The 17,005-nt window shown below is 38.5% G+C and overlaps 1 protein-coding gene and 1 pseudogene across 1 annotated transcript in view; one reads left to right on the top strand and one right to left on the bottom strand.

Annotated features, from left to right (window-relative positions):
- Positions 1-397: 397 nt before the first annotated feature.
- Positions 398-17,005, bottom strand: part of LOC148605286 (uncharacterized) — a 36,805-nt gene continuing 20,197 nt past the window's right edge. The window contains exon 4 of the mRNA XM_088547571.1: positions 398-525. Coding sequence (XP_088403697.1) covers positions 398-525 — 128 coding nt within the window. The remainder of the gene's footprint in view (positions 526-17,005) is intronic.
- LOC148605287 (uncharacterized) lies at positions 8,713-10,840 on the top strand (annotated as a pseudogene).

Below are 17,005 nucleotides of genomic sequence, written 5' to 3'. Positions count from 1 at the left end.
ATCCTTTCTTTCATTTCATCATCATTTCATGTTCATTTTACCATCCTTTTCATGTTCATCGTCTGAATATAGCTGAAATATTGCTGCTCGGACGTTAAACCCCAACAAACAAACAAATTCAGCAAGTCTATGAACCACTTCCTTGTCTTGTATCTAGCGATTGTTAAAAAAATATTTGATGCATTTTTAAATGCATCGTGATGGAAATGACCCATGCAGGGATTTTAAATTTCTTATATACACTCCCTGACCCATGGTACTAAGTAAATGACTGTACTAGAAACAGGTTTTAACCTGTACTCTCGGCCATACGATTTTTGTAGCAAGGATTCTGATATTATGAATAGGAACGTTGTTATTGAAGAATGGACTAGAACAATATCGAGTTTCATTTGTACTAAATACATACCCCAATTAGACTGGTGCAACTGGGTTCAGGATATACCTTTTCAAATTGAATTATAAGTTGTACTTCACTTATCGTCGAATTCATGATAAGTTTTGATGTACCTGGTTCTGGTTGCCCTGTAAAAAAGAATAATAGATTGGCGGAGGACTAACCTAAAACTACCTGCGTATTTCAGATATTAAAAAAAATATATTGATTTGATTGATTTATTGTTGAGGTTTAACGTCCGAGCAGCAATATTTCAGCTATATTCAGACGATGAACATGAAATGGATGATAAAATGAACATAAAATGATGAAATAAAGAAGGGATGGGACACAAGGGCAACGAGGTCGACAAATTTAGATTGCCACTAGAAAAAGGGAGGGATTGGCAGGGTCGGGCAATCAAAAACTCGTGTTGCCCAATGGACTAGTACTAGACACTTAACTTCGGCCTACTAAAAACATTATACTTGTCTCTTAAATTTTCACTATTACAAGTTTTATCTTTATACTCATCATGGACACATAAGAATATAATTTTGTTGTTTAGTAATGTTGAAACTTGAAATTTGATCTTTTGGTGTAGACTGCTACACGTAATAAAATGCCCTCCTGTATGTTAAAAAGTATATTGTCAATGAAACAGCGTTATAGTAAAAGAGTCAATACTTCTATTGAACATTGGGAAGAAACTATGGCAATGACGTAATGAGCTTGGTCAAAAACGGTTGATGTAAATCACAAAGAGGGAGGGCAAATCCGATGATTGTAGTCTCGCATCATTGTCCTTACTGTAATTTTATTGAAATCCGAGACCACTTTGCATTTTATTGTTTACTTCCGGTATCTCGAAACGCTGCACTACAATGCAAAATCTTCTTTAATATGCATTTCTTAACACTTTTATCATTTAGAAAATGGTACATATATACATATATATAATTTTTATAGATATTTTACGCGAAAACATGTCTTGCTTTAAAATTGGACTCCGTAAATGACAATTTTCTATGCATTTGAATGATAGATTATTTTGTGTACTAACAAACCCGTATGATTATTGATACGGAAGAAGTAAATGTGTAGCTACTAAAAAATACCTTTTTTAAACGTTTTTGAGATTGGATTCTCTGTAAACACGGAGTCACGTGAAGAGACTTATAAAATGTAAAAGTACATATCCAATACGAAACATTTTAAAAACAATAGTTATATTCCTGACTTGGTACGCATTTTAGAGAAAATTAAAAAAAAATGGTTAAAATGTATGGCTTCAAAATGTGTCTGTAGTTGTATATATAAAAAACATATTTTAATCTTACAGTGGTCTCAGCAGATTTTAGAAGGCTCCTATAGGTTAATTTTATTTACAGGGTACATGTACCAGCTGTGGCCGGAATGAAAACAGACAAGAAGACAGAAGGAGGAACAGGGACTGAATTATATGGTTTGTGTAGTATGTATATAAATATAACGTCTCAGAATGTGATCAAATTGATACAAGGAAGATAACGTAAACTTATAGAAGGGTCTGAAAAAATCTTCCCTGTATCAATTTGATCCGATGGAGCAGTGTAGCGAATAGAGTCGTCAAATTCTGAGACGTTGTATAATATCGATTTGTTGTGACATGCATCATTAATTTGATCCTCTATACTACATAATAACACCTAGATGAACTGTCCCGTACTACCATACATCGTGTACTAAGTTACAGCCCTAGATTATACCTACGAGGAGGAATGACCCGGCCAGCGAAAGCTATATTTTTATATAGCCTAGCTAGCCGAGTAGTCTAGGGCGCTGGACTTAGTGCAGGTGGTGTTGCCATAGATGGCACAACGGTACGAGTTCGAGTCCCGCGGAGGGACTGACCAAAAATGTGCTTCGCAAATTCGACAGTTTTAACATCCTTGAAAATTTTTCAGACCCTTCTATATATATATATATATATATATATATATATATATATATATATATATATATATTTTACCGGTAGTATATATTATATTTAATTGGAATTACAAAGGTATATATAAGTAAATACCCAGTGTGCCTTCAGTAGGTATACGAACTTTAGTCTATATGATAAAATGGCAGGTTGAAGATGCATATTTTAAAGCAGAGAAACACAAAGGTAAGTGGTTACATATACAATAATGAAAATTCGTTTTAATTTCATTCTTTTAATTTAGACTGATCATGTTCCATCTTAAAATAACGTTACCCCTTTAATAATTCCGATTCGAAAATTGATTTATAATGGAGTTATACGTAAGTCCAACAAGAGTATATTGAGTGATTGTAAAAATATAGCAATTCCCCCCCAGCCCCTGGATTTGTACGTTGTAATGCGATTGGTGATGTACCCTTATGTTATCATGCTACATGTATCAAGTATTTTAAAGTAAAAATAAAATCTATAGGACACAGTCAAGAAATCTGATGGCCAAAATGTGAACGGTAAGATTTCCAACTGATCTGAACGAGCCCAGTTTAGATTTTTTTTTGACCTGGTTTCGATAACGCAAAATGGCGGACGGGCACTTTGATGAAATGTATGTGTGTTATACATCTTTCTGGTACAACCTTATGCAAACGTATTGTAACTGCATAAAATTGGTATGCACAAACATCAATGATATTCTATTTCATTAACAAAAATGCCTTGAACCCAACAGAACATCGATTGAAATCTTGTTTATTGTGAACAAAAGAAAAAAAACGAAATGGATCAAGTGGAGGGTCAAGTATTCTTTCTATCATTTTATCTTATAAGCGCTCAGATTTTTGAATGAAATCATTGTTTATAATAATTTTATTGAAGCAAAAATCATTGAAATCCCGTATAAAAAATTAACAGTAAATGAAATATAACTGCAGATTTATGGTGTTTACAAAATAGCCAACGATCTTGTTTAGATTAATTAATCATTTAGTGACCTTGCCCACTTTTCATTCAAAAAGTTCCCGGTTAAGATAAAAAAAAAACATACAATTTTAAGCAGTTATAAGTATGCATAAGGTTGTACCAGAAAGATACATAAGACACCCACATGTACTTTGCGTCAAAATGGTGCCCGTCTGCAACCTTGCGGAATCGAAACCAAGTCCAAATGAATCTAAACCGGGCTCGTTCAGGACAGTTTTAACGTCAATAGACAATCGTATGTAATAGTGGTACAATGGAAAGCCATTGATTCGTACAAAAGAACCCACAAGTCCGAAGGGCGAGTGATTTCTTTTTTACGGATCAAAAGCATTCCATTGTGTCTGTAACTTAAGGAGTAATCACGGGAACCAAGGTTATAGCGGTATTTAAAAGAATGCAATTCAGAGACGAAGACCAGACATGGAAAACTGACAAACACAACAAAGAACACAAAGTAATTAAAATCATACACACAAAGCAGCAAAATGAAATGAGCAACTCGAACTCCACTGAAAGCTGGGAGCATGGACCAGGTGCACCAAAAGGGTTACCGTTTTCTGCTTTTCTAGAAACACCCGCCGAGTTGCTCATAAAAAATCAAGTCCAGGGTAGACGAAAGAGGACAGGAAAACTGTGAAACTTTGAACAAATATCAGTTTTCATGGCGCTGATGAATACACCATAACGATGACGACAATAAAACTTCTATAGTGATGACTTCAATCTTGTAGCAACATAACCCTAATCTAGAAGTCAAAATGTTAGAATTCTAGCGCGATACAAAAAGTCTGTGTAGTTCTGGCATAACGTATGAGTTGTAATATGAACACTCCATACGCAGGTGCTGAAGGGATGTTGCCACAGATGAAAGGAAATATGACAATTCTAAATGAAAAGTGATCACGTTTGTCGTAAAATTTGGTGATTGTTTTCCTTTATCACCGATTTCTAAGTGTAGATAACGGTACATGTGTATGAGGCTTCACAGCGTCAGTAGTACCCTTTATCTCAAGTTCGTTGGAGTAGATGCGATGTATCAAATCCCAAAATTAGAATCGTTTAAAGATAATACGTCAGCTTTATAGCGGAAACTGAGATGAAAGGATCTTGCTAAACGATATTTCTTTTTCTTTTGGATCAGCTCAGCTATAAAGTCAGTCTCATGATGGTGACTGAATAGGTCAGCAAGTACTGGAGCACAATTTGTTCCAATTGGAATGTTGACCGTTTGTTGAAAAACGCGTCCACCACACTGGACAAACATGTTGTCGATAAAAAATTCCAGCATTTTGTAATCATCTTCTACTGCAAATTTGGAAGATGATTTGAAATTATTTCTTACAAAGTATGAGGAATCTCTACCAAGAACTATATATTTGTATCTAGGAGTACCATCTTTTTGGGGGGAAAACAGCGATGTATAGTGTTTTTAAGACGGGCTTTTAACTGAGTATGGGGAATAGAAATATACAGTGTTTAATGCTAATTAAATATGGATTGTATTTACTTTATTATCTGAATTAGAAAAGACGACTATTAATCTCCTTTTGATGCTCAGGTACAAAGAGTACACAAGTTCGTACTGACCTATTTTACCTATATCTACACCTGTAGGTATTTACGTCATTACAATGCATTAATAATAAAATATTAGCAAAATTGAAAATTAAAGGATTGAGGAAAAATGAACATTCACCAATAACAACTGTTTAAATAGATCAGTTGGAGATTTTACCATTTTAAGTATTTAAATCCAAGATTATCAAGATACGGGTATCTTACAAGAAGCAGATATAACACAGACGTCGCCATTATATGTCTCATAAATTATCACCAACCTAAACAACCCATTTTTTTTACAAAAATGTAGAGAAAATAAATCAAAATACGAATACACATCACCAAGATTGTGTTTACATTCCAAAATGATTGATGTATGTTCAAACGCGGCCATATTTACACTGATGTAGGTTAATTTTCCCAAAATGGGCAATTCCACTTTAAAAGGGTCCAAGGTTGGTGTAGTTATCTTTTATAAAGATCAAAATGCATTTAAAAAAAAACATCTTATTTGTTATAAGTATTCTAACAAGATGTAAAATTTAACCTATTCACCATTTGACCGGAGTGTTCCATATAGTAGTACATATAAACGACGACGATAAGCCATTTACGACAGACATACGATAAGTTCTATCAACGAAGCCACGTCCAACATTTTTTGGAAGGTAATTAGATACTTGTTTATAAAGTTACAATTTTATGAATCTGAGGTTAGTACATACGTATGAGTTCGACGTAACCGATATAGGGCGATGTCCATGGCGGCTTTTACAGGGAGATAGCATATACATGGACATGTCCCCGTTATTATTGGTGAATTCTCTCTGGCATATAACTCATACGGGCTTCGAATTCTGAAGCGCCAGCCAATAATTCTGGTGACAGAATAATTGATGGGGCATGGAAAACCATAAATACATTCTTGTACTTTTAATCAGTTTTCATAAAATTTAACATATTTGAGAAATAACTGGATATTTTATGCAGGAGTTCATGTGTGGTTGAACCGTAAGTACTTGTGTGGTTGAAATGTAAGTATTATGTTTGATAAACGTTCGTTAGCTGTCCTTGTGTTTTGAATCTTAAATCTTACACATTTCAAGTGTAGCAAATAGAGTCGTTACATTCTGAAACGTTTGTATAATATTGATTTGTTGTGACATGCATCATTAATTTGATCCTCTATCCTACATAATAATATCTAAATGAGCTGTCCCGTACTATCCATACATCGTGTATTTAGTTACAGCCCTAGATTAATCCTACGAGGAGGAATGACCCCGCCAGCGAAAGCTATATTTTTATATAGCCTAGCGGGCCGAGATGTCTAGGGTTCGAATTCCGCGGAGGGAACGACTAAATATTTGCATCGCAAATTTGGCAGTTCTAATATTGTTGGGAATTTTTCAGACCATATATATATATATATATATAATATTCCATCACATTTTATGTTTTCAACATCACTTGCTTTCATCCATGAATTGAATTCATTTGGTAGAAATGACGGATATTGTACTTTTTTCAAAACGGCTTCAACTTTACAGATCGGAATTCTTGTTCCATATCGCTCTGCAGTAGACTCGGTCTCCTGGGTCCCCTTAATATTTCCTAAAAAGCTAAGGCAACTGATTCGCAAGTTTTATCTTTTAGTTTACGAAGCCATAAATATTTCGAAAATACATCCACCACCACTAGGAGAAATTTAATACCGTTATTGTATTTGGAGTACTCTGTCATGTCAGCTAAATCCATATTCCACTGATCGTCTATTCCAGCAACAAAAATACTCGATCTGTTTTGAGGACGTCTATACGGACGTTGCATACTGTAGGTTTCTTGACTTTGTAACCATTTCCTGATTTTGTATTTTGAAATATTATGTCGGCCATTCTTTTTGACGTATTGATATAACTTATCCGATCGAGAAAAAACTAGTTGGGCTTGAAGGATCATAATAAATTTCTTTTAAATTTGTTTTCCACGTTGAAATGTCTGTAGACAAAAGTCTTTTGGGAAAACTATATATTGCATATGTTAATACAGTTTTATTCGTCGTCCTCTGAATCCTCCTCTTCGTCAGATGTCTTCTTTTCTTTTCCATTCATTTTGAAATAATTGTCATCAAATAATTCTTCAAAGCGTACACGACTTTTCCTCAGCACACGTTTGATTGTCAAATCTTTCTTAACATCGTCATCCATTAATGCCTGAATGTCGTGAACGATATCTTCATGAACATTACTTTGTTGAAGGTCTACGACAGTTTCTAAATAGTTTGTGTTACGTCTGAAAAACTCATTTCTGACAAGTTGCGTTATATCTTCATTACTTTGTTGACATGCGTCTTTTTCATCCATACCGTCCTCTATATATTTATCATACTTTTCATCAAAACGTTTTCATGCGGAATCAACAGCCTTATTCAATAATTCTTTGTACCCATCGTTTTCTTCCACCATATCTTCATTGTCATCAGATTCGTCTTCTTCACTGCCGTATTCTATCCACTTTGTTTTCTTCACGTCATCTTCGACATCATCTTCATTGTCCCACTTTCTCTGTAATGTTTCATTTTCTGGATACCAACTTTTCACAATTACCGCAGGAAGGCATGTTTGTATACGTCTGTTCTGTTGAAAGGTTTGGGTAGTTATGATATATATCTGCTAGATCATTGGGTAAAAACGAATGTTTTTCATCGATGACGTCATCACTCTTTGCTGAACCAATCACATTAGAAAGAAGTCTTTTATTTGCTTGTGTTGTCGGTTTCAAATCTAAAAAAAGGAATCCATGAGGTTTGCTAATGGCTTCGTAGAATTTATCCATAAAGAAACTAGTCTTCCCAGGATACATTTGTTTAGCTAACGTCATTTTTGTTGTTGATCGATGGGGTTGTTGAATATGACCATATACTGACAATTGCACCGTTGAGTCGGATCTTTACTAAAGTATAAATTCTGATTAATGGAGAGCACCGACAGGTTTCTATGGTGACTGCCGTCAGTGAATAGTTCTGTGATCCTACTGACTTTTGACGCAGAAGCCATAACATCATAAAGGATTATTGAGGTCCTGGTGGATGGATTCAAGTAACAGTCTTTATCAATATCCATTGGTATACCATAGTTGAATTCCACCTAAGGATGAATCGTGAGTCTTATTTCGTCATATAATGGTTGCCATCGTCTATAGATCTAAATAATTCTCTCTGGCCGAATTGTAATCAGAAGTTGTTGTGGAATATATTTCACTAAAAATGTCTTCCCACAAGATGTTGGTCCATTGAAAATACCAGTGAAGGGATGTTTGAATTTGAACTTTCCTCCAGATGATACTGTTTCTTCCGACTGCGGCGGTAATTTTGATGTTTCTTGGATCCGCACCGGGTCATGATTATTAACGATATACCGCGTGTCTAGGTACCGGCGTTGGTATTTGTTCTTCACATGATGCGGCGTTTCAAGGTTCCGCGGCGGCGGCGATGGTGATGGTGGTGGTGGTGGTGGTGGCGGCGGTGGTGTTGACGACGGATAACCTTCATTGCTCTGTTTTTGACTGCTTCCGTGTTTTATTTTTCTGTGTCTCAACATGGCATCTTTTCTGGAAAACTCTATATCGCATTCGGGACAGTATATATCCATCTTTGCACTTGAAACGCTGAACTAGTACTGAGCTGACACACGAATTTCGTATTAATGTTGATCTCGCGATGGAGTATGTATAAAATTCATAAATATTTAAATCATTTTTTTATTTTTTTCGGTGTCCATTTTGTTGGCAGCAAGCAGAGATGGAACATACATGTCAAACGTGCGGAATGAAGTTTTCCAAGAAGAGCTCACTTCTTAAACCCCAGCGAGATTTAGCACACCGAGAAAGTTTTGACTGTGATCTGTCGTAAAAAGTTCGGTCGGAAATTCAATTATGAACGCCATATGGCTAGGCATAATGATGGCTCTCTGTTTCAATGTAATGCATGTGGGACTTTATTTTCAAGAAACGACAGTTTACAAAAACACATAAAGGAAAATCATATGCAAATATGAGGAGATTTAAATAGAAAGGCTGATAACACCGACGAAACACCGATGAAACGAAGATTAACAAAAAAGGATACTGCTAATGAATTTTATGATTTTCGTGTAATTACTAAGAGAAACATTCCTAAATTTCGAACCAAATCAACAAGTTATAAAGTGACATTGAAAGAGATGGAGGTACGCGAGTTGACAGTTATCTTGAAAACGCTAGGGTTGCTATTAAATTCATTGATCAAAGACTTAACTGAATTTATGAAAATTGATGAAAGTTACACAGCTGCCAACAGAAACATTACTGAAGGAAATTGAACGCGTTTTACAGTCGTACGTACAATTCCTACTGGACACAACACATGTTGATATGCCTACAAGTGGAGGTAAAAAGCACGCATACGTGGACTTAGACCGCTTTCTGTTGGAAAAACAATGCATCATCCGTATTCAAAATAACGACGATCTTTGTTGTGCTAAGGCTATTGTTACAGCCAAAGCAAGAATTGATAAACACGAAAAGTAGGAAGCCATACGCAAAGGGTGCGTATTCAAGAACACTTAGCACATGAACTTCATTATCAAGCTGGTGTTCCTGTTAAACCATGCGGAATTGAGGAAATCAAGCTTTTTCAGGCAGTAATAGATGATGTACACAATACTGTTTTTCCGAAAGATCATTTTAATGGGATAATATTCCAAGGACCAGAAATGGAGAGGAAGATTTTCCTTTATTTACACGATGGACATATTGACGTGATCACCAGTATGCCTGCGTTCGTAAACAGAAGCTATTATCGCCATAGATGTCAGAAAGGATATCAACATAAGGAGAAACATAGATGTAACAACGTGTGTTCCTCATGTCATAAAATACATGATAAATCAGAGGATGCCTGGATATACTGCTCCACTTGCAATCATTATTTAAAAGGGTCAGAGAGTTATAACTTGCACAAGAAAGAAACATCTAAAATATGTTCAACGTGCAGAACTTATCAGAGATATAAATACTGCAACCAAAAAATCAACAAGCTGATGCATACAAAGGAATACGCATGCAATTAAGTTTATTGTAAAATATGTAAGGATTACTTTAACCAAGATCACCAATGTTATATGATACCAGTTTCCGATTTTGATGATCCAGAGATAGGTGACCAAGATGAAGACAAAAACGATGACGACAGTTGACAAGTTTATATATTTTTTTTATTTCGAATGTACACAAGATGATCTATTCCAGTGTGAGATAGGATATGGAGGACCAGACGGTATTAGATGCCTCAGTTGCAAAAAGGCAAATTGTGGAACATATGAACATAAACCGAATTTATGCGTTGCGCATTCAGATTCCAAATTCAATGTCAACAGATACAAATAATACTAACAATCGCGAATCATTCATGGAATTGTATAATGAACATCGAAATGACGCCTTCGATTTTAATGCCGAATTGTTGAAATAGTATAGGTCAGATGTCGACATCCTACGCAGATGCTGTTTGAAATTCAGAGATATTTTCATAGATTTAACTTCTGATGGCCGCTATGATGGAATGGACCCCTTTTCCGAGTGTATAACTATAAATTCTGCGTGTAATCTGGTGTTTAGAAGGACATTTCTACAACCAGATGCTATTGAAATCATTCAAGCCCATGGTTATATACCTGAAGAGAAGCATTCCGTCAAGGCATCGAAGTGGATTAGATATATGTCACATACAGAAAATATACACATTCAACATGCCCCTAATGGAGGAGAAAAGACAATTAGTCAATACCGAGTGGATGGTTATCACGAGAGAGAAAATGGATTTGTTTGTTTGTTTGTTGTGGTTTGACGTCCGAGCAGCAATATTTCAGCTATATTCAGACGATGAACATGAAATGGATGATAAAATGAACATGAAATGAAAAAAAGGATGGGACACAAGGATAACAGGGTCGACAAATTTTGATTGCCACTGGAAAAAGGGGGGATGGATAAGGTCGGGCAATTTAGCCTCCAGTGGCGGAGCGCAAAGGTTCCTACTTCTATCGAATACCACAGCAGGGTTCTTTAACGTGCGAGGAACGTGGCATCTTTCCCAACACGGTGCACCACTATGGTTTGCGGTCAGGTTTTCCGTATTATAGCCTGACAACCCCAGCATGTAACACGCCAGGGGTACCCCATTCCACCACCTGGGGCACACATCCCAGTTGCTCTGTGGGCAGAGCGCCTAGCCCCCGGCTAGGTTTCTGAGCACTATTTAGTCGCCTTATATGACACGCTTAGCGCTGCTGCAGGCCTATTCTTTTGACACCCGGACCTGCACGGGGCGAGAGAATGGAGATAAAACAGTATACAAATATCATGGTTGCTTTTGGCATGGGTGTAGTAAATGTTTTTCACGTCAAACAGTCAACACGGTTAACCATATGACGATGGCAGATCTCTATCAACGGACACTAGAAAAGAAATAATACATCAAAAGTCAAGGCTTCACTTACATATCGAAATGGGAATGTGACTTCGACCGTGAAATAAGGGAAAATAGTGAAATCGAAAAGTTTGTACATGATATCAACTATGTATCTCCTTTGGAACCAAGAGAAGCTTTTGCTGAAGGGAGAACTGAAGCTTTTAAGCTCTATCAGGACACCCACAGACAGTTGCCGATAATTTCAATGGTTTATCGGAATACGAAGGACTTATGAAATGCAAAGTCATACCCCTACGAAAGCTTAATATTTCTGTTTTACCGGCAAAAATTCACAATAAATTGTTATTTCCATTGTGTAGGAATTGTGCTGAATCTAACATGTCTACAGAACAGATAATATGTAATCATTTGGAGGGCGATAGAGCAATACTGGTACTTGGGTAACGGATGAGGTTAAAATGGCCATTAAAAAGGTTACAAAATAGACAGAATCTACGAAGTATTGCACTTCGACAATGTTGAACAATATGACCAGAAAACTAAAACCGGGGGCATTTTTACCCGATACATTAACACTTTTCTTAAAAGGAAACAAGAAGCGAGTGGTTGGCCCTCTTGGTGTAAAGACGAGAAAAACAAATGCAAGTACATTGGCGATTTTTTAAGAAGGAAGATATCGAACTGGACTATAACAAGATCAACAAAAATCCTGGACTTTGGGCTTTGGCAAAATTGATGTTTAATAGTTTTTGGGGAAAATTTGGACAACAGTTTAATCTACCTCAAGTTGAATACGTCTCTGATCATGCCATATATTTCGACATGTCTTATTGACGATCGATCAACAAGAAGTTGCTGGTGTGAATTTTCTTACTGATGAAGTTGTTGAAATGAGATGGAAGAAGATGGACGAATTTGTAGAGACATCCGGAAGAACCAACGTAGTATAAGCTGCGTACACCACAGCACAAGCAAGGTAAAAACTCTACAGCTATTTAGAAAAACTGGTAAAACGAGCTTTCTACGCAGATACGGATTCTATGATAATCGTTACGAAAGAAAAAGAATGGATGCCATCTCTTGAGGACTGCTTGGGAGATCTTACTAATGAAGTGGTTGGAAATGAAATCACACATGTTGTGACTGGATGACCAAAGAACTATGCATACAAACTTAATAAACCAGACAAAACCGGTGTCAAACTGTATGCAAAGTTCAGGGGATTACTTTGAACTATAAAAATGCGCTTGACATCAATTTTGAAACAATGCTGAACACGGTTACCACTGGGAGCAATAAAGTAATAACTGTAACTAATGAGCATAAAATTGTTAGAGACCAGAAGAATAGCAGGATAATAACAAAGACGGAGAGGAAGGATTATAAGATCGTATTTGACAAGAAAGTTATTGGTGTGAACTATAATACCATACCATAAGGATATTAATACAATTATTCAATGAAATGTTTATGTATATTTATCTAGTGCTGTGTGTTTTTTTTATAAAGCATGATACATTTATGGTTTGGTAATTGTCATACATAAAGCCGAGGTTATGGCTAAATTATCAATTATGGACTGAATAATATTGTAGCCTAGACCTGACAAAAAGGTACAAGGATAGCAAAATAATAACATAGAACCACATAATTTTAATTTAATTAGCTCACTTTACATGGTAATCAAAAACAAAAGAGCATTCAAAATATTATCAACAGATAAAAATACACTCTCCAAACGTTTATAGTAATTATATCCCAATTAGTATACAATAAGCATAATTACGACTCAAGTAAAGAATGTCATATATAGAGATCATTATATTAAAAAGTCAAACTAATTTGTAATACATTAAATCATTAATCACATTAATAAGGACGATCTAATTATCCTAATTAGATGACGTCATGTCTCGATCTTTTACTAACTTTGTCCCTGGTCTAACAGCAATGACTACTCTATTATATACTCATAATAGTCTTGAACTGATTGTCTCCAAAAGATTTTTAGGATCCACATTGAGTTAATACCATACTGGGAGAAACAAGTGTTGTGGTAGGAATGCAGACCCTCTTTGACATCTGTGAGTATAGAAGTAAGAGGTTTTGAAAGGGGTTTGACGGTACATTTTGCAGATCCAGCTATGAAACGTTGTTTGTATGGATTCTTGTGGAGGTCAGGAATCCAAGACATGGACGGTAAAGCACAAGCATCGTCCTTACTTTCCACAATCTCTTCATTGGAGAGTGTGGTAGCAGTATAGGTCTAATCACTGCTATTATTGTCTACATCTACCTCTGATAATAAACATTGGATGTAAACCGTTTTGCAGAAAAAAAAAATAATGTTGTTTTGGGTTTGGCCTGCTGGTACGACAATATATTTGTCATGCATAGTCGACAATGTTTTTGCTACATCTTTTAAAACTGATGTAGCTTTGGCACTCATTGACCTACTTAAAACTTTCATTCGTTTCAAAATTAAACACTTCACGGTCTTTAACCACTCTGACAGAGAATCAATGTCTTCTTGTCTCGTTTTATCCATTTTCTTGCATAGTCTTCCACGGGATCCATAAGAACTATTGTTTTTAGGTCTCCGAAATAATCTGCTTCGACACCCAATTAGGTCTTTTGTGTAATTCAAGTGAGCTAATTTTGCTTCGGGTATATATTGGGTATATTCAACATTATCATATTCATTCGTTTAAAGACGTTTCGAGTGGAACCATGACTTACTCCAGATTTTATCCATAAGTAGTGTCAAAAGGCCGATTCTGCCCCACATGCAGAAATCCTGCATAAAATCCCCAACCCCGACGGCCAAATGCAAACGGACGGCATCCCTATTGAGCATAGGGTAAATACAAGAATTATGGCTTTCGTACACAATGGATTCGATGACATTCCCACAGATGGGGATGACTTCACCAGCGAAGACGCCTTCCAGGAGAAGGTGCAGGACCAGAATCAGGAAGCACTCAAATGGAAGGACTTACCCACCGGGGTGATCTATAAGATCTTGGAGGTGATAGAAGTGGATGGGAAATTCGGTAAAAGCAAAATCCTCACCCTGAAGAATCGAGACGGAGAGACCACCAGGGTATGGGCCTGCCCCACTCTTAACAAAGAGAATGGTCCCTTGCAAGGAGCTTTCGTTCGGAGCACTGGATTCAAGGTGAGCAAGAAATCTCAGCAGCAGTACCTCTCCTATGATCTGGTGAGGAAGTAATAAAAAAATAATCGAGGGCTATGGGTATAGGGTTCGAAATTTCCCAATCCAAATTACTGGATTGGGAAATTTTTTTTTGGTCACTTGAAACTTTGATCTGGAGGATTCTGGAAAAAGCGTAGGGAGCGAGGCGTAGCCGAGCGAGGCGCGCGTTGGAAGAATCCTCCCTACGGCGCATGCGCAGTAAGGTCTTCACTAAAAGTGGTGGCCGTGGAAGATTTTCGCAGCTGCTGCTTTTCGTCGTAGTAGAAGCTAAGACATTTCACAACCCCTGCAAATTCAGATTTATCGATATCATCATCCTCCAGGCCTTTGCTCACTGCATCTTCGATCTTGGATTGGTAGGATCTGACGATGCGCACGGTATCTTCATGCTTTTTACGCTTTTGGCGGATGCGCTTGGCTAGCACCGCCAACCCCGCCATCGTGATGGAATTCACGACGGCTAGTGAGCTCAACGGAATGCATGCTACGGCACCTATCCCCGTTGCGGCGGTGCTGAGTGTGCCCGTTGTGCAAATGACATTGAGCACGGCAAAAGAACCCAGAGCAAAAGACACCACTTTGTCCACTCGTTTATAGATCCTCGACGGTCGGGCGTATTTATGCATTTCGAATTTGAGCTCTCGCTCGATAGATTCGATCCCAGCTTCCCTGTAGGCTTTCTTCCCAAAGTCTACGGAGTCCATTTATTTATAGGAGCATGCCTAAGATGGGGATGCTTTTGAAGGGACTATTGGACCTAAGATCAACCCCTTATCATCGTAGAACCGACGTATAAGTATAAGCCATCGCCATACGTATTCGGCAAAGTCCTTGGGCTGAGATACAGACCACGACCATGAGGTTTCACGCAGCATACTTTCCCACCCTTCTTGAGAAATAATCCAGATCCCACGGCCTTTTGGACGTTTGCACTACCCAAACCGCTCAATGCACCCACGCCCAAAGCAGGTAGTACGGTTTTGGCTAGCATGGGTAGCGCAGCAGAGGCGAGACCTGCGAGCATGGGGAGGAATCCACCTTATTTCTGCATATTATGCTTCACCTGCTTCGGACTCATCTCCAAGACCATACCACACTTACCGCTCTGCAAGAGCTTGGCGATGCGCTGGATCTGGCGGCGAGTAAGGAGCATCTTATGCTCACCGGATAGGTTGGCATGCGACAATCGGACGCTCACCGGGCAACCGTTCTTTGCCGCACGCTGGATCTTCTCTGCCTGACTTTTTGTCAAGTTGAGACCGTACTCTTGATAATCCATTTATCTATACCTCACGCAGATGGAAGCGGATGGTGAGATTCTCCCCTCGCAGATCGCTGGGACGAGCGTCTTGATCGGTCAGATACGTCTGCATGCGGTCGATGGTCTTCAGGGTCTCGGGTAAGTAGACCAGATTCTTGGGAGTCTGGATGATCTTCATGCCGGGATCGACTGCGGGAAAGAAGCTATAGATGGTGGACTGCTGCGTGCCGTTGACGTAGCTTCCGTGGATGATATCCATATTCACGAGGATGCTATTGATGCTGATGATATTGACGATATTCTCGCCTTCCGCATAGCCATTAGTGCTTCGATCGTAGGCATACGTCCGGCGCTCGAATCCAAGCACCGTACTGATGCTATTGGACACGTTGAAATCCACTTGAATTTTGGCGAGAGTGAGGGTCGCTCTCAGCGTCGCGCGATTGGCGTCGAGAAGGATCTTAGCCTTGTGCTTATGGAGCCGCAGTTGCCGCTGGATCTCATCGTTGATATCATTGATTTGGCCATCTCGTAAAATTTCTCCTCGCGCAGCTGGAGGGGTGGGTTGAAGCGAGTCAAGATCTGGCTATCGTTCCCAGAGACGATGAAGGAGAACCTTGGGTATTGGCAGGGACGTTGCGCTCGAAGTCGGCTCGGATCTGGATATCCACCGTCGACTCTTTCAATCGCTCGGGCTGATGGCTCACGTCGATGACGAATAGGGGATAGAGATCGATGAAGTCGGAAGGATTGATGCCGCCATTGCTCAGCAGACTTTCCATGCTATAGAATTTCTTGCGAAATTCGGCAGCCTCCTTATAGACCCTGGCGACCCTGCATTGGGTGAAGCCAGCATTGAAGTCCACGGCGGGATAGCGCTCCGCATTGAGGGTCACGTGAATATTTCGCAATCGGCAGTGGTCGAAGACGGCGGCATTATGCAGCTGATCGTTACCCCTTGCGGTCTGAAAGGCGACGATGATCCATCGTGGTTTTTCTCGCCCGCTTTTAGCGGCTAGACGCCAATGAAATTGCGAGGTCTGGGGCACGGCTATGGAGTCGCACTGCCTCATGCGAAATCCGCAATCGATCTTGGTCTTGCTCTGGATGGTCTTATAGAACCGCAGCTTCTTTTCGTCGGACGGGATGACGTGGGGGACGAACCAGGAGAC

The sequence above is a fragment of the Perna viridis genome, chromosome 10 (assembly GCF_037379345.1).
Source record: "Perna viridis isolate PV_CMFRI_1.1 ecotype Kerala chromosome 10, ASM3737934v1, whole genome shotgun sequence".
NCBI lineage: Eukaryota > Metazoa > Mollusca > Bivalvia > Mytilida > Mytilidae > Perna > Perna viridis.
Note: the sequence above shows the minus strand (reverse complement) of the source record. Positions and strands in the feature narration are given on the sequence as shown.